Below are 27,584 nucleotides of genomic sequence, written 5' to 3'. Positions count from 1 at the left end.
TTGTTCCATGCAGGACTTTTGAGACTGCAGAATTTCATTGCAGTGTTCGCACACAGCCAGCCTCTGTTTTAGGATTCAGCACACAGAGGGAGAGACGGGAGAGGCAGAAAGACAGAGAGAAAGAGAGCTCAGGAGAAGGAAGTAAAATGAGCCAAACAGGAACACAGAGTTGTTTTGAGGCTGACAGAGAGTCTCTTTGCATTCTAGCTCTGATGCCAAAACTTTCGCTGAACCAAGGATGCCTTCTTCATTCGGCCTTCAATGGCAGCTCTGTCATTTACTTGTATTTTGGACATCTATTCACAGCGCAGGTGCATTGATAAAAAGAAATTTTCAGATGACTTTTACAGGTGCTTTTTGCAGCCTAAATTGTATTTGAACTTTCTGCACATTATTATTGCTTATCAACTGTTCATTCAAAGTATATATTGCATTTGTCTGACTTTTTGTCAACAATTGTATGAATAGACATTGTTCCTTCTCTAAGGTGTCATAAAACACAAACAATAGATTCAAATAGTGTTTAGTCAGATTTTTGATGATGTAGTACCAGAAGTGTTACTGCATATTGACTAACTGTTTACAGCAAATACCTTAGGTATACTCTAAAAAGCAACAAAAGCTTGAAATTTTCTAGGTTAAGTAGATACTCTGAATTGCCCTTAGGTGTGAATGAGTATGTGCACTCAACATGCTACAAGGTTTAGCATGTTGTAAAGTCATGGTGGTTGGTGGCAATCTCTAGCAGCCATTAGGTGAGAACAGAGTATATCCTGGGTCTATTAGCAAAACCAGGACTTCCATTAAAAGAACTGAATGATGATAAAATGAAAAGATGAGAAAGCATCATTTCAAACAACTGCGGCAGGTGATGCATGGCTATGCAATGATTTACATTTAACTTAACTTTTGTCACTATCAATATGGCTTGCTACTGAATATTCAAATAATTAGAAAGTCAGAGTTTAACATTAGCTGTTCTGCCTGCAGAATAGTCATTGGACTGATTTCAGTTTTTTGCATGCAGCTATGCATGAACCAGAGGAGCCTTAAGGTAAAGAGTTCAGTCCAGGGATCTGACCTCAATCAAAGCAGATTAAAGCTGGTATCTGACTTGTTGCCCCCCTGTGACCTGTTTCACAATGTAACTCAAAGCTGGAAGAAATTAAAGAACTGTTTCCTTCAAAGCGGTGTATCTCCTCTGCTGCTTTGTCAAAGAAGGAGTAACATCAGAGGGTAAATTAAGTGGATATTTCTAACATCTTCTATGCTTGATGAGAGCCAGTGACAACTACTTGTAAATAATTGGTTTGTCCAAACGGACACTGAAAAGTTGAAGTGGGTAAAACTAGTCGCTGCACAGACCTAGTACATTCATGAGACCATTCATCATCTCTGTGGCTTTGCTGGCCCAACTGGAACTGGAGCCCTCCTCACTGTGTTATGTACACAATATACTGAGAAGCAAAGCTGCCATTGTCTTTAAACAACAGCAATAACTCACCAAGCCTCTACAGAAGTGAATTCCTGTTGTTAAACTTTTTAAACCTGTTACTTTCATACCGAGCCTGTAGAGCTGCTATAGATCAGGAGTCTGCAGCTTCAGGTCTCAGGTCATTAGCTCTGGAGAACTTGACTACATACTGAGGAGGTAACTCAGCCATTTGATTCAGATGTGATTTACCAGAAACACAACCAAACGTTGCAGGACACAGACCCTTGAGGGCTGGCGTTGCTGAGCCTTCAAAGTTCAATGCAATCTTTCTAATAGGATTCTTAGTGCCTTAGAAATATCTTAAATTCCCTTGAATTTTGTCTTGTTACAGCCACAGACATTATGTCTTTAATTGAAAAATGTAATAGCTGTAGATAAAAACCAGTGCAACCAACTGTCTTCAGAAGTGACCACCTGTGTTAATGTCCGAATAAGTATGGCTGTCCTGTGAAGGCCTCAGTAGTTTTAATGAGAACAAACAGCATCATAATGTACCAGAAACAGAGCAGACACTTAGGAATAATGTTGTGAGAAAGTTTGAAACAAGGTCTAGTTGTAAAACAATATCAAAGCTTTGGTCCCTTAAAAATATGAAACCTAACTTGCCATTCACTGTAACTAATAGACCAGTTATCAGTTATTAATGCAAAATGAGCGTTAGTCAAAAAAAGCAGCAAGGAGACCCTGCAGCGATCTACAAAGTATTTGTATTGCACTCAGAACCATACAGCTGTAATTGAGAGCACTTTGCAATGTATTGATTTAGACGAGCTGAATACAAATGCACACCACACTTTTCAGACATTTGTGGGTAAAAGAAAATGTTTAAAACCATCCTCCTCCTTCCTCTTTACAGCTATGTAATACTTTGTGTTTGTTGAAGTAAAATGCACTGAAGTTGGTGAGGCTGTAATGTGACAAAATGTGAAATGTTAAATGGGTGGGAATACTTTTGCTAAGCACTGTAAAGGGACTTGAAAAATAATGTTATATATTTATTCAAGTAAATATGTTTTTCACATCCTGCCAAGCTGTTTTTTGAAGCCAGGATAAACACTAAAAATATGTTTATTTGGGGGCATTTTGGGAGACTTATGAATCACTTCTGGTCATGCAGAGCAACAGATGCAAACTGCATAGCCAGTTAGGCTAAAAATGCTGGTAGTTTGTCTAATTTAGTCTTAAAATTGTCAGCTGAGATCAAACCAGCTTGACACTCATTTGAATCACAGAGACATCAGAGCGCACATTGGCAGTGTGACACCAGTTCATCTGTATGTCCAGGCTTATTTAGCCTGCTGAGAAGAAGAGCCCGCTGTTTGTATTAGATCCTGTCTCTGGCAAAGTGGAGATGATTAGATAAAGTGTGTCTGGTGCAGTGGAGCACTTTTTCACTTTGCAGCGGCGCTGCTGTGTATGAATGGAGAAAGGGACTCCACTGTCTGACAATAGCACCAAAATATCTTCTAAGATTTTTAATGCATCTGGGAACTTGGACTTCTATTAGCTCCTTAGTTAAGCCAAAGCAGTTTATACATCGTACTGCATCACAGTGCATTTAAGGTGTTTAAATTACTTTGTACCTTTTTCCAACACCTACTCCTGTGTGCAAGAAAAAACCTACTAAAAGCTGATGCTGTAAGCAGGTGAAAGAGCAACTAAATTAAAGAAGAGAAGCACAATAGCATACATTTTTAATCTCTTTCCCTGCTGCAATGTCCTTTCTGCCTGCACTTTATTTTGTCATAACACAATAACTGAGCTCTGATGTCTTAAAAGGTATTGCAGGAGCATAGGGGTGCTTGACGAGAAAATTGCTGCAGCTCACAGCGGCTGGAGTGAAATACCATTTTGTCTCACTCAAGATGGATTCCACAGTGAGATTTCAGAGGGCCAGTACTGAATCAAAATGGAGAAGCCAGAAGCGAGAAAGAGAAGTGAGGCATGGATGGGGATAGATTTGGAGGCGATGCCTAAATTTTGGTTTTGCTTCTGAATCACAATGTGTATTTTTTAGGGATTTCGCTCTTTCGAGATGTAGTTATTTCAGAGCAGACATGAAGGAAATGGTGGGAATAAAACAGAATATCAAAAATAATTATTAAAAACAAGCCTTCCTAAGCAGTGAAAATTACTCCTTTTACCAATTGTATGGCTTTCTGGTATGCATACATGGCTGCTGGGCACACAGATACACACACACACACACGCCTTCAGTCACACCCTCCATCCCTCTGTTTATAGATTTCACTTGCTGGTTGCCCGTCTAACAGCTCTGTATGTAAAACCCGTGAAACCCCTTTAGGACATCATATCCATGGAATCCGTTGTCGGTTCTATCTAGGTCAGTCCTTACAATAGCTGAGCAGTTTCGTCTCGCTTCTCCCGCCTTCTGTGTACCCCCCGCCTCACCAATCCCCCCACTTTGCTGAACCCCACAAGGATGAATTAATTTTGCCTGTGTAAACATAAAAGAAATGCACATAAAATGCTAGCAGATTAAACATGTTTTGCTTCTTTTGTAAATATTAGTCTCCGGATGAATATTAAAGTAAAGCACGGTTTGTTAAAAAAGGTGCAAAACCCTTCAGTGTTTTTCTTTTTATTATTTCAGCAAATTTGTCCAGACGGTGTCATAAATTGACATATCCGTCCTGAAATGCTGTAATGCATTGCAGTACAGCAGCCTGCCTCAGAAACATGAAACATAGAGAAAGACTGTAATTACAGCCTGACATATGGTCTGATCTATAGGGGATGATGTTACAAGGCCTAAATAAGCCTGTATGTAATTTGGTCACCCACACAGAGACAAGATTACCATCCACTTGCTTGTTCATGTCTGTTTGGAAGATGTTGGGGTTTTTTCACGCACACAAAAAAGATTAAAGCAATAAATGTTGTTAATTTTCGCTTTTGTTTTTGGTGTCTTGTTGGAAATTACACAGGAAATAAAATTAATTAATGCTGTCTACTGTTCATCCAAGTCTAATTGGAGTGCAGTCAGGAAAAAAAAATATAGATGATTGCAGAATAAGGATGCAGAACATGTTATCTTAATATTGTACAGAACTTTACAAGATGCATGTTTGTTCTTATCTCAAAAATCTTTCTGCAGAAAGATGAATATACATTATACCTCCAGTCTTTATGTTCAAATTGATGCTTCAGCAATCAGTATAGACTTTACTTGTTTCAGTATAATAACACCAATTATTATCCTAATCTGTCATCCATTGTTTGTGTTGGTCCTCCACTAGTTCAAAACTTTAGGTAGAGATGAAGTTTTTTTTTTTTTTTTTTACAGTAATAAGCTTACTTAATTGGAGAAACAACTTGTTGATATAAAATCCCACCAAAAAGTAAAAAAAAAAAAAAAAGACTGATCAGAAAATGCTGTTATTTCAGTGATTTTTAATTATTATTTTTTATTTAAACAATAAAACAAGGTGCTTTGCTCTAAGTAGTGTGCTACTGCTTCAATCTGTCACCTTCTCTGTAGTTATCAAAGTTTCTGAAACGGTCCCTTCTCCAGCCTATAAGGCCTTTTGTGCAGTTTCTGTCTTATAATACTCACCTTTACAAAGCACTGACAGTCTCCTTAAAATTGCATTTTTCAATCAGTTCTGACATCAGTCTGCTCCCATGGGAATGTGAGGATCCATTTGATGCTGCAGAGGAAAGTTTATTTCCTCATGGATGTTGACAACCCCACTCAGCCTGGTTTGATCTGTTGAATTAACATAATGTTACTGCACTTAAGGAACTGGCAGTGACAGCTGAAGAAAAATTGGCTTTCTTTATCAAACGGTGACACTGGGGAGGTTACACTGTAAGCAGGAACACAAAGACAATGAACGCTATTAAAGATCAGAGATGCGTGAGATATGCAGATCTGAATTTATTGCTCTGACACGGCTGGTACGCTACGAAGAGAGTGTGTGTTTTATGTTCCAACACAACTAACATTACTGGTTTAAATATGTACATAACAAACTCTGTTTGTCTTCAAAGAAGCTTCCTAACGGTTTTGTTTGCTTTGAGATTTATTCTTAACTGGTATCCCATGGAGAAAGAAATCTTTGAGATATGCCTGAGTGAATGAATGTTTTATGATTTAAAAAGTTGCTTTGATACTGTATAGCAGTCTAACAACTGCTGCTCTTCATGTCTGTCACCTTGTTCTCCTATCTGCTCCAGGACAAAGATATCTCATCACATCTACGGGAGCCTTGTACATTGTGGACGTCCTGCCTGAGGATGGCCTAAATAACTACCGCTGCACAACACGCCACCGGTACACCGGTGAGTCACGGCAGAGCAACAGCGCACGTCTCATTGTGTCAGGTCAGTATGCTGGTTTCACCCTTCAGTCACGTTGACCAAATAAATTAAAATGTGTCTTAGTTTGATTTATTACTAGATTGAAAGTGCAAAAGTCTTCAAACCCCTTGAACATTTTGTCACATCACAACCACAGAGGCAAGGACATTACCATCAGAAAGTAGGACATAATGGGAAAAAGAAAATTAAAGAATAGTTTTCTATATTTTTAAAAAAAATTAAGAAATATCTGAGAAGTGCGGCATGCATTTCTACTCATCCTACTGGAGTCAATACTTTGTTGAACAACCTGCCATTGCCACTATTGGTGCAATTCTTTGCTTTTATGTGTCTGTCAGCTTTATGCATCAATGAACTGAGACTGTTGCCTCTGTTTGCATCATAGCTAAAGCTCAGTTAGCGAGAACAACATCTGTGAACCAATCAGTCTGCATTAGGATTAGCTTTGGATTTTAACTGGGTCATTTTAAAACTTGAACATACTTTGATCTGAATTATCCCATTGCAGCTCCTGGTGGCATATTTAGAGATTTTGTCATGCTGGAAGGCAAACCCTTTTCTTCATCTCAAGTCTTCTGTAGGTTTTCTTCTAGTGCATGATACCATTTTGCTTGACCCTGGATTGGTTGATGGTATGCTCAGGAGGATGGAGGACTTCTATCACAACTGTTGTCTACAAGTGGACACAATTCAAAACCACATTATGCTTCTCCGATAAAAAAAAAAAGTGTATTGTTGAAATGAATGGTTGTAACATAAGATGTGAAAAACACCAATGGGGTGTGAATACCTTTTCAAAGAGCCACAGATGATGTTGGAAAAAAAAAATTTACCCCAACTATTTGTATTAGCGTCCAACATTCTGATTTGGCGACGCTCACAACTAATTAACCCAAATTATCTCCTCTGTCCAGACCCCACCAACGCTGAGCCAGCCATCTTGGACGGCTTTGACCACAAAGAGGTGAAGATTAATCATCGAGTGCAGCTGCCCTGTAAGGCCTCAGGCTTCCCCACACCCAAATACCGCTGGCTGAAGGACAACAGCCCCTTGGAGCCAGACAGTCGCTTTCGCCAGACCATCTCAGGGTTGCTCATAGAGAATGCACAGCCCAGTGACTCGGGAACGTATGTATGTGAAGTTTGGAACAGCTATGGCAACGCAGAGGTCATGGGACGCATGTATGTTAAGCGTAAGTCTCATCAAAGAAAACTGCCTTTATTGACAATCTTTCTTAACACTTCAATTTTACCATCAAAGTGATAGGAAACAACTTTTCTGCAACAGTAATTCTGTTTTCTGTTTCTGCAGAGCCCTTGAAGGCAATGGTCAGTCCTCGAAAAGTGAAAGGCAGTGTGGGTAGCAAGGTGTCTCTGTCTTGTAGCGTGAGCGGTTCCGATGAATACGAGCTGTCTTGGTATCGCAACGGAGAGATCATCTACCCTGGAAACAATGTTCGCTTCACGGGGCTTAACCGGGAGAACATAATCATCGAGGGAATGACGAAAAGTGATGGCGGAGCTTATCAGTGCTTTGCCAGGAAGGGCAAGATGTCGGCACAAGACTTCGTACAGGTTATTCTCGAAGGTAAAATGTCCCTTTAATCTAAGAACCCATGTGTGCAAACGAATTAGCAGCTGCTCTATGCATAATCAATGAGTTGGATATTAACTTAGAGTTTATGCAGCAGTGACTCCAATCCACCACAAGTACGATCACGCTAGATTTAACACAAACGCAGACAAAAGCACATGCACGTGAATCCTCATGATCAACTTTGGTGCCGTTGCTTAGGCAACTGTCCTCTGTTGTTGGGGCGGCATGAGAAGAAGATATTGATCATCTATAATCACATAGAACAAACCTGGATTACCAGAGAGAAACTGCAGGTAGGCAGAGAGAATTCAAAAGCCAACTATACTGAATGTGTGAGAGAAAAACTCCTGGAACAAAAAAGAAAAAAAGAGGGTTTGATTAAATACAAGTTGTATAAATACAACTCAAGAAGATAGCTGCATCTAAATCCACAATAAATTTGTGCTCTCAGACTTACTTACAAAGTTTATTGAAGTTCAATGGATGGAATCAGTTCATCCTGAAAAGAGAAAAGGAGCTCAAATGCATCATCAAAAGCCAAGAAATTATCTAGAATTTACATTCACTTCTGACCAGATGTGTACTGTACATGCGTAAAGTTATTGAATTTGCTCTTTATATCCTATGTTTACACACTTTAAAATACAGTCAAATATGAATAAATTCATGCTACACCTTTATTAATTTATATTTTTTTGGTGCAATTTTACAATATTTCCAAAGTTGTATTTCTATCTCCTATTTTCAGAAGAAAGACTTTCTGACTTTTTTCAAGCAAAATACTGACACTGGAGATAGTGAAGATGATCTGACAAACCAGATCGCTGCTAATTGCTTGTAATTTAGTTGAATTGTTTGAAGGGGATTTTGCTAAAATAATTTTAAAAAGTTGTGTTCAATGAATGAAACTATCTTAAAATTAAATTAAACAGTTTGGGTCTTTGAGTGTCTAAGTTTTACACTTATGTGGTTTAAGCATGCAGAAGGATCTAGAAACAATTTTATTGAAGTCAAAACATACTGTACCATCTGGAGACAAGTCAAAAGACAGATGCTAAACACAATGCTTTGATTGACTGACCTTCTGTTTCATTCCCACTGTGCTCTGCCTCATCCCCCAACGCAGACGGGACCCCCAAAATTTTATCCTCTTTCAGCGAGAAGGTGGTGAACCCCAAAGAACCCCTGTCTCTAGTCTGCAACGTGAAGGGAACGCCGCCTCCCAGGTGCAGCTGGTTGCTGGATGATGACCCCGTCATCAAAGATGCCCATCACCACCTGGGCCGTTATGAGACCCATGAGGGCCACGTGGTTAGCCAGCTCAACGTGACCCACACTCAGGTGCCGGACGGCGGGTTGTATCGGTGCACGTGCAGCAACTCGGCCGGGGTCGTGTACCACCAGGCTCGAATAAACGTAAGAGGTGCTTGTCAAATCAGCTCCTCCAAGAACAACAATACACAAACTGTGTGTCTCTTTGTGTGTGTCTGCAGTGAAGGAACAAATGCTGTTGTCTGAAATATGAACTGTAGCTTATTTCCTTTTAATTTTTTGGATGTTCTCTAATTCCCTAGGCACTTGTCTGAAGGTTTCTTTGAGTTTGTTCTTTGCACATTAATTTTATTTGCCTTATTAAATCTTATTACGTGGTGTTCCCTTTAAATCTTCACTCAATCGCCTTAGTTTGTCTCTTTCTGTTTCTTTCAGCCTTGAATAGTATATAACATTATTGTCTCTTTGAATTATTACAGTTTGATCACAGCTGTATTCATAAGTTAACATAATTATCTGGGTTTTTAGCTCATAAATTTATCTGAATATGGTTTGTAAATAGCCAGAAGACAAATATATTTCCTCTGTCTGAGTACATTCATCTGCAATGTGGTTGTGAGTACAAGTGACTATTCATGTGTGTCTGTGTCTGCATGTATTTACTCAAGCAGCCAGCCCAGCTTTTCTCTAACAGATGTTAAAGAGATTACTCTGTTTCCATTTTAATAGATACAGGATGAGACTCTGAATACTTTACATTTTATTTGACGCTTAGTGTATTAAAGAGCGAGTGTTATTTGAATGTTACATTTCCTTCAGATAGTTAGGGTACTTTAATCTGCTTGTCATTTCACCGCCTCACTGCATAGTTACACTTAGAGCTTGTGCAACAGAAGCTTAAAACAGCAGATTTACTGTATACTTGGTAGCAAGTAGCAAAACTGAAACTACACAGAAATTATATTGTGGTATGTCAAAATATTTTCCCACCTGCAGATTTAGGTACACAGCTAAATGTTTCTCATCAAACACGTTTTTGCATAAGAGAAAACCAACCGGAGTAAATCTTTGACTGTGAAGGAGTTTTGGCCAACTCTTTTTTGAAGAATTGTCTTGATTCACTCCCACTGGAAGGTTTTCATGCTTCTTTGTGATCTTGTCACAGTTAGACCTTTCCTGGTATGTGCATGAATTTAAATGGTAGACAGAAGAATTGATGGCTTTATCAATAAGGGCAAGTCGTTCAGATCGTGAAGCAGCAAATTTCAGGTTATTATCTTATTACCTACAGGTTTGACTATCAGTGTGATCTTTTTTTTAAATGCTGTGTTAGTTTTACACCAAATATACCAGGATGCTTACCTTCAAAATATTTCATTTTTTACTCCTCAGTCTAAAACATGTTTTCATCAGGATGATTTTTGGGATGGTTTTTATGGCTAGCCGTGGTTTTGGTCTTGCACTGTTCTTATTGTGCAATTATGAATTTAACTGAGGCAGGTGAGGCCTCCCATGACTTAGTTGTTGTGACCTTGGTGATGAGTCGTTAATGTGGTCTAGGAGTCATTTTGGTTTGTTAATAATGTCTTTCACTGTGAATCACTGGAGTGCCAAAGCATTAGAAAACTCTTTGTAACATGTTCCAGACTGACTGATGTAAATGCCTTTTTTCCTTGTCCGGTCTTGATTTTCTTTAGGTTTCATCTCATGAATTTTCAGCCCTCTTCATGTTTCCAGTCAGGTTCTCATTTTTCAGGGCTAGGATGAAACAAGTCAAGGTGTGGTCAATGGAATTGAATAGAAAAATATGATTAATCACAATTAATTCATGACTTATCAAAGGGGCATGTTGGTAATGGTAGCCTTTTTTTGTTCATTAAATATACCATTTCAAAAACTGAATTTTGTATTTAATCGGATTATTTTTGTCTGATATTAGAGTCTTTTGATGATTTGAGGCATGTGTGACAAAACTGTAAGTAGGACAATTACTTGTTCCCAGTATACTTAGTTATTTTACAAAATAAAATAACAAGGTAGAGCCAATTTATCAGCTAGTTGGATGTGATATTAATACTCCAGTCTCTTTCAGTATTTTTGAACTGAGAACCAATTCTCACTCTCTGTCCATTTGTAGGCCTAGCAAGCATCCGCCCAATGAAAAACATCACAGCGATTGCAGGACGGGACGCCTTTGTTCACTGCCGTGTGATTGGCTACCCTTACTACTCCATAAAGTGGTACAAAAACTCAGTTTTGCTCCCGTTCAATCACCGACAGCGAGCTTTTGAGAATAACGGTACCTTGAAGTTGAGCAACGTGCAGCAGGTGGATGCTGGGGAGTACAACTGCAAGGTGATGGTTCAGCCCAACAAGATGGAAAACCAAAGTGTCCATGTTCAGGTTAGAGGTGAGTCTTTTACAGGTGAAAAGGTTTGCTCAGTTTCATGTTAATGTAGGAGGCTTCAGTGTGATGCTTTTAATAAAGCAAAAGGTTTTAATTCGGCTATCGTATCTCAAATTGCTAATCTCACCTGGAAAAGGTATCATTCAAATTTTTCAAACCCCTTTACGTAATCTGTCAATGCTGCCTTTAAACTTGCATTAAGTGGTTTAAGCAGGTGTTTTTGAGGTCTAATGTGACACAAATATTTTTTATCCTGTTGGATCTAACTTTTCAATACAAACAAAACCTTACCCTTGTTTTTTTCTGTTGCACATACCACCTTGCTGACATATGTGAAGCTGAGGAGAGATTTGTTTATTTAGTCTATTTTTTGTTCATATTAGATTCATTTTTTATCTAGTACGTATTAGTTCAAGTGGGATTTATTTGTAAGGTAAACATCAGTAAAAAAGGTCCACTCTAGATTCTATAGTTTTAATGGGACATTTTTATATATTTATCAAGAGGGTATTAACCTAAAGATGTAGTATATTTTAGAAAGCAATTCTGTTTTAAAATTTATTATTTCACATTTGTGCATTAAAGCACTGGTGAGCTTTTAAAATGCTTTGTTTTTAGTCAAAATACAATCAATTGAGTGTAAAGCAAACTATTTCCCTCTTTTTTACTATCTCCTGCCGAGGGGGTTTATTTTATCACCCAAATTGTTTTTGTTTTGAACAATATTGTTATTAAATGGTGGTCGAGGGTCCTACAACATGACCAGAAACAAAATAGTTTGTCTTTGGCCTGTGTTGGTAATAATAGCCTGATCATTCAGCACAACATTTTGTTAACCCCACTGTATTTCCAACAATTTGAATAAATTGTTAAGGTAGGTATGAGATCATGTGTTTCCATTCACTTGCTTTATTTGATAGAGCTTTATGATGAGCACGTGTCAGTAGTCTTTAACCTTTCTACTCCCAAAAGCAGCAACATGCAATAAACAGACATGATTGAATTTGTAAATTAAAATCTATGGGATAAAATTCCCAGGGGAAGAAGTTGACTTTATTAGGCAAGTCAACTCACTGTATCAATGCATATAAAGTTGTTTAATTCATTCATGATATTACTGGGCTGAACGACTGATCTCCTCTGAGATCTTACAACTGTAATAGGTAATACTAAAAAGGGCTTCCCCATTATGCCTCCATTAAGGTGCCTTGTTGTCACTATAAAACACTTTCCCGTGGAGCAAAGAAAACCAGGGCAAAAAGAGAATGATAGCATAGGAGAGAGTGATGATATAAAGCAAGCCTTCCCTGTGGTGCTGTAGCGAGCAAGTGCATTTGTTAATTTACTCTGCTCATGCTTAAAATGCGGAAGTGTTTTGGGGGAATCCCTGGAGTCCATTATCTCCACTTTGTTTTGAATTAAATAAGCTGCTAAAGTGCTGAGTATTTCAGTGCTGTTTGAACTCGCTTGGACACAGTAGCTGATGACTTGTGCGATGGTCGGAGATTTCCCAGTGAATACAGAGCAAGCAATTTGAATACATTATTATTATATAACTGTGTGATTCTGCAACCAGACTCAGTTTCCTGACCCACTCAGCAGTGGAGTCATCTTAGGAATCAGCCTCTACTTTATAAGACTTGAGTATATGCACTGGAATGAGACCATTATGTTTTACATCTATATTAGACTCAATTACTGTATGATGAATGAACAAACAAAATGTATGCATAAACCAGTTGAGTTTTTGAATGTTTAGAGCTTAATGGGGAGAACTGATAAAAAAGAAAATCTAATGTGAAATTATTGAAAATTGTGTCCAGCACATTTTAGAATTTATAATTTTTCTTCCACTTAACATTGGTGAATTATGTTGAAGTTTGGTTGTAACATAATAAAAATGTGTGAAGGTTCAATGTTTGTAAGTCCTTTTCAAAGCGTTTTATCTTCTAACGAACATATCCCTTTCTTTAACCTGACTCACTTGCTCCAGACATGGATTTTTTTCACAGACATCAGACTTCACACAGTATTTTACACTGTGTCAAAATGATCCAATTTCAAATAGCCAAAACAATAAATGAGTCGGTTAAGATTATTTCTGCAGCTACAGTAGATCAGCACCTAAAAATGGCATTTGGTGTTTTCTTTTTCCTCTTTTCTACAGTCCCTCCATACATCCAGCCCTTCGAGTTTCAGCGCTTCACTATCGGTCAGCGTGTGTTCATACCTTGCGTGGTCATGTCGGGCGACCGGCCGCTGGATATCACCTGGCAGAAAGATGGACGGCCAATCCCCGCCAGCTTGGGTGTGACGGTCGACAACATCGACTTCACCAGCTCACTGCGAATAAACAACCTGACACCTGACCACAACGGCAACTACACCTGCATCGCCCGAAACGAGGCCGCCGTTGTGGAGCATCAGAGTCAGCTTATTGTTCGAGGTAAGAAAGCAAACCAACTTTATCCTTGGTATGACCCTCAACTGCGTACCTTTCACTAGAGATTCACCAATGAGTCTTGTATAGTCTATTTCTGAGAGTTTACATTCTGCTGCCAATTGTAGACAATTAGAAATAGTTTTTTTCCTAAGAGTGATAGTTATTTTATATTAGAGCATAAGTTATGTCACATTGCTTTCTTAGTAGGTTTAAAGTTCAAAAGTATTTAAAAGCGCTGTTTTCTACCACATAACGTTCCTATTGTGTACTAAGTTTTCTATCGTTTTCTGACTGAACTTCAAACATGCAAAACATATTGGGTGTCTATCATATATTCTATGAATTTCAAGTTCAATAATATATTTGCAAGCACCCAACTTAGCATACATGTTCAGAGGAAGTAGTTTTCTTTCAAACACATTTCTTCTTCTCTTTGACTTAATTTTTAAATACTTCTGTAATTCTAAAAAACAAAAAATATTATAATTTTGAGTTTCTGACCAGTCTTTGATCAAATCTGTGCAAACAAAAATAGCATGTGTCTGTGCATTTCTTTGTTTCACTTTCCCCAATGAAAGTCTTTTGTTGTAACAAATATTCTAAAAATACACTCTTCCCTATGTTAAAGACATCAAATGTATGGTGCATAATAAAAAACTGTTCTTCGTTTGTGTTTGTGTCTGTGTATAGTTCCACCTCAGTTTGTGGTTCAGCCTGAGAATCAAGATGGGATCTACGGGAAAACTGTGACCCTTAACTGCTCTGCTGAAGGCTATCCGCCACCCACTATTGTTTGGGAACACTCCAAAGGTACATTAAGCACAGATGATTTGAGGTTTCGCAGAGTCTTCACCTTAATCAAGAGAAAATCAGGGAGAGACGCAGGCTGACTGAACAGATGGAGTGGGAAACAGCAGGGCAGCAGGTGCGTTCAGCCACTTGAGCAGTGCAGATGAAGAGGGGGCCCAGATGTTTGCTTCATCATTCATATAACCTGGGATGAAAGAAGGACAACAACAGAGTAGAGTGACTTTGAATAAGTGTGTGTGCGGGGGTGTGCGTGTGTGTGTGTATGCCGGCCAGCTTCAATGATCAAAGGAATAAAAGAATCGGATGTGTTTTTCTGTCTTTGATGGGGTCTGTCTGTCTGTGAATTCATGAGAGGCAGGCGTCAGGCCTTGCTTACTCTGGATCACAGTGAATGGTTAGAGCTGACTGAGTAATTAGTAAAGTAATTTGTAGTATTTAAAATAAGACCTGTAGGAAATTATTACAATATTATTATTTTTTTTGCTTTAGTTGTGTTCTTTGGAATGTCTATCATATTTTCTATAGATTCAATAGTTCAATAATATATTAGCAAACACCCAACTTAGCATACATTTTCATTATACATTGTACACCTAAATGAAAGGCATAACTTGGTTTGTATTTCTATATGGGAAGATAAACATGGCAGCAATGCAAATACTGGACTGCGAGAAGTCTTTCCCCCTTATAGATTTCTTTCATATTTCTTCTAAAATGCTTTAGATCTTCAAAGGAGATAAAGTTATCCTGAGTAAATAAGCAAAGCTTTTGACAAATTCAGCCATTTTTATAATATGACAGCAAAAATACGATTATTTAGCAGCACACAAAGCTTTTATTCCCAAATTGATTAAAAGACAATAAAAACAGAAGACTTGTCCATCCAGTCCTACATGTTCAAGCCAGAAAATTTTACCACAATATGAATAAATATGTCTTGACGGCCAGATCTCAACATATTTAGCGAGTTATCTAACACCAGCGTTAAGAACATCACTAAATGAATTTGGAGCATGTGTTCCCCGAGACAAAAAACAATACCAACCTGTTTATGTAATAATACTATTGAAAACAGGCGCTACGGTTTTGTGTTCAAGGACCTGAAATTGAGCTCACAGCACTTACATAAGCAGAAGGCACGATGCTACTGCTATCAAAGCAACAAACAGTCAGGACAAAGAAAGTTTGTTGTCATTTCTATGTGACTTGCTGCTTACCGCTTTGTTGTGTCCATTGTTTCCATAGACAGAAGGAACTGACCCCTCAACCAGATAGAGATTTTCAGCAACTCCGTCTTAATACTGGCGGAAGTTGCTGAAGCACTTATTGTTGAAGTGCTTCACTCAAACAAAGAGGACTTTCCTCTTTGATGTGGCTACATTTCCAAGAAAAAATACATTTAACCAGGCACTTTGAAAAGGTTCTGATGTTGGGGGACAGTGTGAGGAATTGTGTGTTAATACAGCCAACAACATTTTGACTTTGGCAGTTTTGGACTTCGACTAGAAAATCATTGTAAGAAATAAAAATGGCAGATTTGCAAAACTGGTAAGCGGAAGTCCTTGATATCATTCGTCAGTTTTTCAGCAAATACTGTGATGCAAATAGAAAACACTGAACTGATTGAAAAATTTTACCCAGTCAGAATATAAGTACATCTATGCAGCACCAGAAGAGACTAAATTCAACATTTCTGCACTCATGGAGACTCCAAGTACACAACAGAATGTGTTTTAGGGCTAAAAATATGTATTCTGATATGATATTTTGCAAGGTTATCAGGCATCACTTTATGAGCTTCAGCTCAAATGCATTCAGGTTATGACAATGATCAAAGCACAATAGGAATTCAAACTCTGGAAAATGGAGGTTTTGGAGTGGCCTATGTCTGAACTTACATCCAATTAACATGCGTGACCTTAGATTGTGTGTTTCTGCTCAGAAAATCATTGATGTTGCTGGATGAAACAACTCTTTATTGGGCTAGAAATTCCTCCACACAGAAGACACATTGGTAGTTTTGGCAAACGCTTGATTGCAGCTGTTGCTACCAAACATGGCACAGCCAGTTATTAGGTGGTTTGGATTCCCCTAATAATTTGAATCATTATTTGAAAATAGCTTTTTTAGTTTAGTTTGTCTGATGATGTAAAACTTTTAAATGTAACGGAAAATCTGTAAGATATGTTCTATGTATGGTATGAGCTACACAAATCTTCCATCCATCCATCCATTGTCTGTTCACCCTTGTCCCTAATGGGGTCGGGAGGGTTGCTGGCGCCTATCTCCAGCTACGTTCCGGGCGAGAGGCGGGGTACACCCTGGACAGGTCGCCAGTCTGTCGCAGGGCATACACAAATCTTCTTTTCCTAAAAAAAATTTTCTTCTTGCATCAGGTGCCGGCGTCCCCCAGTTTCAGCCCATCCTTCTGAACAGCGGCTCTCGAATCCAGCTGCTGAGCAACGGCTCGCTGCTTATCAAACATGTTCTGGAGGACGACAGTGGCTTCTACCTGTGTAAGGTCAGCAACGACGTCGGAGCTGATGTCAGCAAGTCCATGTACCTCACCGTCAAAAGTAAGAACTTGTGTTTAATGATGAGCTGTAGTTTCTGTTTGTTTTTTTCATGGTAATCATCACACCTCCATTAGCAAAATTAGATTATGTTATGTGGTATAGTTTGAGTAAGCCTAGTTAAACTGTATTGGAGTTCATAGATCATTGGATAACAACAAGGAAGAACAAACTAATTCTGCTCTACTACTTTGGACTGTAAGGGGTAGACTTGGGAATTAAGATTTAAAATACTAGTTTAACTGATTGAAGTTCATCTTTTACTCATGATCTTGAAGAAAGGGGTTTTCTTTTTCCTTTCAAAATAAGGAAAAAGAGATGATTATAGTTCAGAACCAGCTTTGGCACCAGAATATCATGGCGGGAGACAAAAAGAGTGCCCTATGCCCTATTTTAGTTTTTGCCTAATTTTAGGATTGTTTGGACATTTTGAAGGAATAATAAGCTTTATGTTGGTTAAGTGTAAAATCTGAGGAGTTTGTGTGTTTTGCAATTATCAACGAGTATAAAGTTTAAGACAAATATTTTAAATGCTCAGAATCAATGGGATTCTGATGCCATGTAGTAAAAATAAACTTGATAATGATCACCACTTTTAAGCATATTAGTAGAAAAAGAAAAAAAAATCTAAGACTCAAATTCAGGGTTTTGAAAAACTGTCAATTTTACAATGGCAAGCGCAGCAATTCTTTCTTCAGTAGTTTATGTGATAAAAATCACAGACTCTACTTAGCAGCAGCATGTCCCCCCCAGTCCTCCCTGCAGCGCCAGGAGTGGCTCCACATTTTCATGGTGCTTAGATGTGAGGAGAGCTTATTTCACTTACAGTCATCAAACTGGAGTATGAGCCTCCCTGCTGATGGGCAGTCCTGTCTCTGTTTTATCTTCCTCTCTGTCTCCTTCTCCCCTCATCCGTCTGATATATGGAAACGCGTACGTTTTACTAATCATCACCACAACAGAGGAGATTTTATCTGTTTAAGAAATGGGTTTCGGTCTGACCCGGTGCATGGTCACTCTGAAAGAAGAGAATATGTTTGGAACTTTCCTCGTGGGTAAATCTGCATTTTTATATCAGTAATATCCGTTGACATGCTGTAGATGCTTATGTGTCACTGTGATTATGTCTCCCAGTGTTCAAGGCTGGGAAGCTGTCAGCACTGCAGAAGCCCACTCAGAAACAAACATACTGTGTTTTCATAGGTCAGTTTTCTGACTGTGGCATCCAGTTGCTATGCAGCAAGCTGACCTATGGCTGTGCTAACCTTACTTATCTACTTTCTACCACACACAGAGAAAGAAAGCTGCTGTGTACTCGACTTGTAGTTGCATATCAAGCTTAAATTATACACACAAAATGGATGTAAGGTCATAAAGACCTGCAACTGAAAAATCATGCTTATTAAATAAGTATACTTTATATGTTTAACAGTAGGATTACAAAAAGCAGCTGTAATGTCACATAGCCCTGATATTCTTGGCACATGGTTGGTTTTTATAGACCAACCTGATGTGCTTTTCTGCTACTGTCAGAAAAGCACATCAATTTTTTCATGAGTTTATTCATACTGGTGTTGTTTACCTCCTGCTGGTGAATGCACATGCAGTTTACACACATGTAAGGAGGGTGGATATGACGATATGTTTTTCTCACTCTGCTCCATTGCCTTGAAACAGTATCTCTGCTGCGAAAATGTGTCTATCTCTGCGTTTATATAGGTTTATTTGTTATGAGGGGCAACAGAAAGTGCTGTTAGGGTTTTTTGTATTTCAACAGTGTTGTAATCTCTGAACAAAACCTTTAGCAGGGATCTAGTTAAATTTTTATGGTACACTCAAATAACTTTTTCTTACAAGGCTTCAGAATATATATATATATATATATATATACATATATATATATATATATATATTCACATATTCTCAACATTAAGTAAGATTTAATAAATAAAAATAAGCCTTAAAAGAAAAGGTTGTTGTAGAATTTTAAATATTGCATACAATATAATATATGATTAAATAAAAAATCTATTTTAAGGTAAAACTTCTCTGATCTTAGTGCTGTTTATGTTATCTATGCATCATTAAACAGCAATAAGATTTAAGTGCACTTTGCTGCAGCTGCTTGCTTCAGTTTCTATGCTTTTGGGGTATGGATAAGTTAAGCTGCATATTGTATAATTAAAGTAATATGGATTGTGTTTATTTAGAATCATTATGGTTCCTGTTAAAAAACATTTAATTTAAATTAATCTTTTTTTAATAAAATTTTGTCTTCCTCTTACTTTTATTAAATTCTGTTGCTTGCTCATGTGGAGATGATACTACGTGTCGTTTACTAATAATTTAGTTTTACATTAATTGTGTTTACAGATGCAAAGCTAAAATTGTCCTTTAATCACACATAAAAGTACATTATCAAATTTCATCAAATGTTGCAATTTATGCCCCGCATTTAGACTTGAATAATACTTTTTTTTTTGCAATATTACGTCTTTTATGAGTTAGTTTAGCTCAGATGAAGCCTTATTTTCTTGCTGCCCTGAGATAATACTCTATGTGCTATTCTAACGCTGCTGTTATTGGTGTCTGTAGTCATTACATGCTGGCTCAGCCACACTCTTTTCACTCATCAGCAGATCACATTTCACATTTCAATTCCCAAAATGTACTTAAGTATTCAAGATGCTTTCAATAAAGGAGTACTTACTCACATGAGCGGTTTGAAAAGTGGAGACCATTACTGTATTTGTTTTTTTTTTCATGTGTGTCCTTTCCAACAGTGTAGCACTCAGAATTGAGTGCCCAGGAGAAACCCGACACATTTACCTTCACAACAGTACAACAAAGATTTATACTGCTCTGGAAAAATTAACAGATCACTTAAAATGATCAGTTTATCTGATTTTACTTTTTATAGGTATATCTTTGAGTAAAATGAACATTGTTCTTTTATTGTATGAACTACTGATAACATGTCTCTGAAATTCCAAGCAAAGATGTAATATGTATTTGCAGAAAATGAGAAATGGCCAATATGGCAAAAAAAAAAAAAAAAAAAGATTCAGTGCTTTCAGTTTTCAAATAATGCAAAGAGAACAAGTTTATATAAAGTTATAAACAACAATACTAATGTTTTGACTCAAGAAGAGTTCAAAAATCAATATTTGGTGGAACAACCACGAGGTTTAATTTTTTCCACTGTTTTATATGTGTGTGTTTATTTCAAATGCAATTTGCAGAGATGGACAAAACTGAAAAGACGAAGAGGGAAATAAGAATAGAGGCGAGAGAAAACCCTCTTGAAGTCTGTTTCTACTCCTGCAGAAAGAGAGAAAAGGATAAATATCCGTGAAATTGCAGGGACAAAACAACATATGGATATGTAACATAAACAACATCACTAAAAAGCACATGGTACTATTTAATACAAGATGTATTACTGTATTCCTGGTCACCAACACTATCATGTCTGTTTTTCTGTTTTCATGTTTAAACAAACATTACTTGCATGGACATATTTTAGTCTTTATACTCACTGAGGGTGTTTTTTTATTGAGGATATTGGTGTATCCATGCGTGGTGCAATCTGTGTATTCTGGCTCCATGCAGTGTGTGCAGTTGTGTATGCCAGCATGAGACGATTGAACTCTTGAGTGCATTTCTGCCTCATTTAAATCAGTCAATACCTCAATTAGAAGCTGTCATGGGGCTCAAGGGAAGAGTAGTCTGCATGTTTCCCTGCTTTATTTGCACTCTGTCTTTCTCTGTTTATACACCACCATCTGGTACAGAAAGATTCAAAAGGTAAAACAACACATTGCTTGCTTTGTTTGAGGAAAAAGTTTAAAAGTTTGTTTTTAATGGTGATATTCATATATAAAGGAAAATTTTGGATTGCTGTGCTGACAATATTCAAAATTAGCAGATTTTGAATAATTGCAACATTTCTCAAAGTCAGTAAGCATTACTTTAATGTATATTTCTTCCTTTAAACTGTAATCTGAGATAGATATTCATTGCTATCTGAAGTTGTTTTAGGTCATACTTGAATCTTTATTATAAATATTTCTGCAATTATCTGTTGGAATAATAATTAACAAAAAACATCAGTGTGATTTTTTCCAAAAATAATTACAAATTTTCTACTATGGGACCTATAAGGAGTCAAGTTGAGTATTGGTAGATTTGTGAATATTATGTCCTTCATACCTTCACAACAGAATGTGTGAAGTAAAAGAAAAAATACAGTTTGAAAAGCCTAAATTATTGTTATAATTATAATTTTTCCTGTGTACTACAGTCAGTCAATCACATGTTTATTTGTACATAACGTTTCAGCAACAAAGTGCTTTGCACCATAAAAATATAAAAATACAAAGTCACAAAAATCATCATACAGTCACCAATGGAGAAATCAATAACAAACCATATTTACTAAATTAGAATATGAGTCCTGATGGGGCTCATTTGTCAGATTAAAAGTTCAACCTTTAACCAGTCTGTAGCATACTTTTCAGTAAGCCCTCATTTCTGAATTATTATTTTTTGATCTGATGTATATTTAGCTATTGAATGTTGTTTTAGCTGTAAGCAAAGAATTGTCATAATTAACAAAAATAACATCACCCTGTGTTTAATTAAGCTATAAAATTTGTTTTACTTAGTTAAATAAACTGAACTGAGTTAAATAAGTGAACTTTCCAATAATATTCTACTTTATGAAAAATGACTGCATAGTTTCTTTAGGCCAGTGAAACACTTTCTAATTTTTGATCGTCGCCTTATTTTTCTCATATTTTCGGGAAGGTGAAGAAGTTTGTATAATTTTCATTAACGTTTTTATATCTAATTTAGCTATTAAATTCATTTTTATTGGAAGACAAAAAGAAGTGTAAGAAACCATGTGTAAAACTGATCAAACTACTATTATAGCCATTTGTGAAAACAAAAATCAGAATTGAAAAATTTACTTGCTCCAGAGATCTATAGAACTAATGGTGTTATAAAACTGATGGTTTTGTAGATAATTGATGTTTTTTGGTATTAAGTAAATGTTTCAAGCGTTATTCTTCTATTGTGCTACAGAAAAAATGGCAATGTCTGACACTATGAGGTGACTGCGCGGTCATAGGAGATGAACACCCAAACTCATCCCCAATTACTGTTCCGGCCTGATCCCTCCATACCTCTCTGCACTTCCGTCTCATTTTTACCTCTTCTCCGTTCCCTTTTTTTCTTGTCTTCCTACTCACACTTTTTTCTCTTCCCATCTGCTTTTTTTTTATTATCAGAGCCCTGTATTACTGCTGCATTTTAAAAAATACACATCAGCGGAGCAATTACAGACTATGAAAACATTTAGCCTGGGGCAAAATGAGTGCTGCCTGGTAGATGCAGGGAGATTAGATGAGAAGATGAAAAAGCCTCACCTTAGCGTGAGGCACTGAAGCACAACTAAGATCAGTAAAGATCAGATAACATGTTATATGTGATTCATCCACACTTGCACAAACATATTGATACAAGGTCAAAGAGAGACTGAAATGTCTCTTATTGCACAGATAAATTAATATAGTCACACTGTAGTGTAGGCAGCAAAACATTGAAAATTTTCATTGGTGCTATTTTTAAAATTGCTCAAATGAGCAAACATGATCTTCACTGATGCAAACTCGCTTTGCCAAGGTCTGAGATTTGGATGGGGAAATAAGTTCCCATTAAGGAGCAATAACATTAGAGAAGGGGCAGAGGAAACTACAGTTATAGGACTCACTTAAAATTCATAGTTGCTATGCAAAATAAATCAACAGCTTTCTCGGCGGGGGCAGTGAGTAAGGCAATGATGGTGTGGGGATTGAGGGAGAGGGCGGGGCTGGATAGGAATAAGAAATGAGGTTTAAACATAGGCAGTCCCAAGTCTGACACACAAAACAAAAACCACACTAACATACAAGTACCTCACATGTAAATATAAACATATGAAAGCAGCACAACTCTTTGATTTAGTTCTTTTTCTGCTTCTAGCATGGAAAGGTAGCGTGTGGAAACAAAGGCAGATCTGTGTGATTGTTTGTGTGGGTGGATGTTGTGCGTAGGATGTGTGCTTGTGTGTGTGCAACATGTGCTTCCAAATTGTTGATCTGAGTTTAGCATACAAAGTAGAGACCAACTGTTACATTTTACTGTTATCAATAACTTCTTTGTGTGCAGGCACCGGTCCATCCATTGTGATCAAATCTAGTCAACTTTGTGTGGTGCTTGCATGTTTTCCGCCTCAATGAGTTGTTTTTCTTCAAGGACACTATTCTTCTTTGAGAGTCCAAAAACATATTTGTTAGGTTAATTGCAAACTCTAAGCTACACCTGGGTATTAGTCTTGTATCTCTCAATGTTTCCTCATTGATGGAAGGGTGACCCGTAGGTTGTCATATGGTTGGGCGGTTCCAGGGAATCAAAAGTAGTGCAAAATAATCTGTATGTGGCAAAAAAAAAAACCCTAAAAATACTGCAAAACAATAATGGAAGACATGGTATGTTTACATACTGCTCAGTCTGACATTGTCCTTAAATCTCCAAATACACTAATTCTCTTTTGAGTTTTTACAAATGGTGGGTTGGATTATTGTAGAGTTGCTCTTGTGAGGCAACCAGTGACTGTCTGTCTTCAGATGCTGCGTTTCCAACCTGATTCTGCACACTTCACACTTACAGCCCCAAAAAAGTAGGTCTTAAAAAAATGCTGGGACAATGTAACCATTATTATCGGAAAACCCTTATAAACGAGTACAGTCAACCTAACTTCTCCGTTAAAATTAACAGTTTAAAAAGAAAAACCAACACTTTACAGTGTCTAATTAGAGTTGAATTTAGATAATACAATTATTTTTGACCAACGCTTTGGTCAAAATGTGAAAAATGAAAAAAACCTAGCACTAGCTTTTGCTAGTCACTTATCTGGTAAAATGCTAATGTTAGCTTAAGTCATCCAACTTTCTTATTTTGTGTGAACTACGGTCATAAAGAAAACCTACTAAAGTTAACATTATTGTACAGCATAATTTTACCACTCAATCATTTCTCATTTCCTCCTGTGGAAGAGGTTCAGTGAAGTCTGATCAGGGTGTTGCCAAGTCCAAAATGGCTGCTGGAGAAAAACAATGAGGCTCATTCTGTCCTCTTTCTTATCATAACAAACTGTCAAATGGAGTCAGTGATTAGCTAAAGCTATCCAGCTTCAGTCCAAACATCATATGTGAATTAAAGAACTAACCTAGTATCTTTTTTGTGTGTAAATATGGGATAAAATACAATCTTTAAAATATCAGAAGTCTTTTGAAATTGTGTTTACTGTAGCATCGCTAAAATAATCCAGAGCATTTATTTGGCCAAATGAAAGATGTTACGTCAGGCAAACAAATTCCGAATACATTCTTTTCTAATTTTTTGAAACTATGCAACCTTACTAACACTTCACTGCAGCTCATGTGTAGAATCAAAATAAATGCAGCTTGATCCATGAAACTCCTGTACAGCATGTGTCTTCGACAGTGTGAGCATGTCTCTACTTCTATTTTACTTTTTTTACTTGCATGCATTCTTTCTTTATCATTGCATACAGATGCACAGCACAGAGCAGCCCAGGAAGTCTTTGTTTGTCATTGTGTGTTTCTGAATGCGAAAGTATCTGCTTGTCTCCGTCCGTGCATGTCCGTGTTTGTGCTTGTGAGAGACAACGGCACGGCCAGCGGACTAGTCTGCTGTGTACGAATAATCAAAGTGGTCTCTCTCATCATTAAATCATGGCTGTCCTGGTGGGAGCCTAAGGAGGGAGATAGAGGGAGTGAGTGAGGGATCATAGTTAACGCTGCAGGGGTACATGCTCTCTCCCTCTTCTCCATCGTGTACCGAGGCTGAGATGTGTCATGAGCACAAGTCTTTTCTGCTCCCTTTGCTCGCCCACTTAGCTCCCCCAGACACAGCCACTCACACACACACACACACCCCTGTTCGTGCATATGCACACATAGTGAAACACTCCTGCTCACTGATATGTTATTCAGGAGTGTACAGACATTTACACTGACTCAGACACACAAACTGCATCTTTTCTAGGAAGCAAAGACCTCTAACCAGTGCTGCACAAGGATCTGCCACATGTAGCTGACATTACTGTTCTGTTCAGTGACACAGTGTTCCCTACATCACACTGGCTCCCCAGATATCATAAACATTAAATGAATATCATAATAATATGTTCAAGTTATAGCAATCAAGTGTCAGACTGTCTTTTACAAATATATGTAAAGGTGAACAATGAGTTTGGCTGGAGCCTTTTTTTTAAATAGATGAGCCATGATTTTTCATTACGTGTAACTTGGCGAAGGAATACATAGTTTTCCTAAACCTAGAAGACCCGAAGTCTAATTTAGCATTTCAGGATTTTTAAAAACATTTTCATTGAGCTTTATATAAAAAACAAAAAAAACTGCAAGTTCCCAATAACTGTGAAACTTTCTTTTTTGAAAAATATCTAATCAAGAAAAAACAAATTACTTCTCATAGCACAAACACCAAATAAGTTTCATACATTTTCTGTGCAGAAGCTTTTGCACATCAAACCAACAAAAAAAATATTATTTGTGTCATAACCAATGACTTGCAACTGTTTTACTGAGCTAATCTCCAATGATTTGGGAATAAAATGAGGAACATTTTAATTTATGAAGACCAAGACAAAATAATTAGACTCAGTTTCAGGTGAATAGCTGGGAAGTGAAAAGTAAATGATTAATGGTTTTAAATTCAAGTGTGACATGCATTTATACTCTGAAATCTCTACATAAAACTCGATGCAACCGATACCTTCATAGGTTATTCACTTATAAAGGAACTCCACTTGTGTGTAATGTATTTTAAAAAGGACAAATCCAGCTGTTCTGTGAAGGCTTCATTAGCAAGCAGGGATATTATGAAGACAAACAGCAGAGAAGTGAAGAATAATGTTGTGGAGAAGTTTGGAGGAGAGGTAGGCTTATTGTCTGGTCAGGTAGTTTATTAATCTGAGAAACAGATTAATATGGTAACTCTGGAGGAACTGCAGAGATCCGCAGCTCAGGTGGGAGAATATTTTGACTAGGCAACCTATTAGTCATGCGCTCAACTAATCTGAGTTTTATTTAAGACTAGGAAGAAGATTTGTAAGCAGCTTAGCATTAAGCATGTAAGAGACGCAGCAACCGTGGGGGGAAGGAGGTGGTCCGGTCAAAAACAACAATCTGACATAATGCAAAATGTTGTGTGGCTAAAAAACAAAACAAAGACAAAACTGCACATCACTCTGAAAGCATCCTTCACAACATAAAACATAGTGGTGGCAGTACCATGCTCCTGGGATCATTTTCTTCAGCAGAGACAGGAAAACTGATCCCAGTTAGATGGAAGATGGATGGAGCTCATTACAAAATAATCCTAGAAGAGAACCTGTGTTGTGGTGGCAGAAGACGTGACACTGAGATGGAGGTTCGTCTTCCAACAGGAAAACTATCCTAAACACAGAGTCAGATCAAAGCATGATTACTGTATGTTAGAACGACCTAGTCAAAGTACTTAGATATTGCTGTTGATAGATGCTCCTTGTCCAAGTTTGAGCTTCTTTGTAATGCAGAATTTGTAAAAAAAATAAAATAAAATAAAATCAGTGTTTAGATGTGAAAGCTGGAAGAAATACACCAAACACTTAGCACAGCAAAATGTTCTAAAGTGAACTGACACAGAAATGCAAGAAAGAATCGAATCATTCCTCTTAATGATTTACTGCAAAGAGCTAGATCTTAAAAATAGTTGTGATATTCAAAGTTAATTACGACTAGTGACAGACATATTACTTATGCATGTGCTGATGATGTAAGTCAAAGTTGTTATGATGAAAAAAAGAAAGTATTTTAATGGATCAAATGTTTTGAATGCTATATTGTTTTACACATTCTTTGTGAACAGATGGATGTCTGAGTGATCACATTCGTTGGCTATAATTTGACAAGAGAAGATATGGCAAGATGAAGAAAGTAAATCTTTTATATTCATCAATCTCCACAAGTACATAAAACACAAATCCAATTCAGTATTTTAGAATTAAAAAAAACCTGAAAGCATCATCCAACAGTCTGTGTTATGATCAGAAGTCAGCTTCAAAAAGAAAAAAAAAGATGAAGTAAGAAGTATGCATGTGTTTCAGTGTTTAGTGATTTCAAACTGAAAGAAGGTGAAACGTTCACAGCATACGTTCATGTCACTGATCGACACACACACTCACACACTGACTAGATCTGCTGCTAATGAGCTCGGTGTGTGGTTACGGCATAGAGCCAGACTGGCTCCACTCTCAGACTGATGGGAGTTCACACAGTAGTAGAATCTTTTTTTCCCATCCCTCTGCCTCATCTTCAGAAAAGCAGCGTGTTACCGTTTGCTGTCGTTATCAAAGCAGTCGCAGGTTCACCTTAAGGGCTCCTTTTCAATCTCTCAGCATTGGGGAAGACAGGCAGACTCAAACATGACTTCATGATGGTCCCTGGAGTGTTTTAATGGTTGTCACGATTATCTCAGAGAAAGTGAAGCCGTGGATTTTTTTCTGCACAAAG

At 37.4% G+C, this 27,584-nt stretch overlaps 1 protein-coding gene across 3 annotated transcripts in view; it reads left to right on the top strand.

Moving 5' to 3' along the window:
* dscamb (Down syndrome cell adhesion molecule b) overlaps window positions 1-27,584 on the top strand; it is a 122,574-nt gene that overhangs the window by 71,061 nt on the left and 23,929 nt on the right. For 2 of the 3 annotated variants that reach the window (XM_027999005.1, XM_027999007.1), the window contains exons 4-11: window positions 5,696-5,842; window positions 6,754-7,032; window positions 7,152-7,427; window positions 8,563-8,859; window positions 10,846-11,118; window positions 13,283-13,561; window positions 14,249-14,368; window positions 16,765-16,944. In XM_027999005.1, coding sequence (XP_027854806.1) covers window positions 5,696-5,842; window positions 6,754-7,032; window positions 7,152-7,427; window positions 8,563-8,859; window positions 10,846-11,118; window positions 13,283-13,561; window positions 14,249-14,368; window positions 16,765-16,944 — 1,851 coding nt within the window. Of the gene's footprint in view, window positions 1-5,695; window positions 5,843-6,753; window positions 7,033-7,151; window positions 7,428-8,562; window positions 8,860-10,845; window positions 11,119-13,282; window positions 13,562-14,248; window positions 14,369-16,764; window positions 16,945-27,584 lie in introns of those variants that run through there. The other variant, XM_027999008.1, reaches the window with a different exon arrangement.

Source organism: Xiphophorus couchianus, chromosome 18 (assembly GCF_001444195.1).
Source record: "Xiphophorus couchianus chromosome 18, X_couchianus-1.0, whole genome shotgun sequence".
Lineage (NCBI taxonomy): Eukaryota > Metazoa > Chordata > Actinopteri > Cyprinodontiformes > Poeciliidae > Xiphophorus > Xiphophorus couchianus.
Note: the sequence above shows the minus strand (reverse complement) of the source record. Positions and strands in the feature narration are given on the sequence as shown.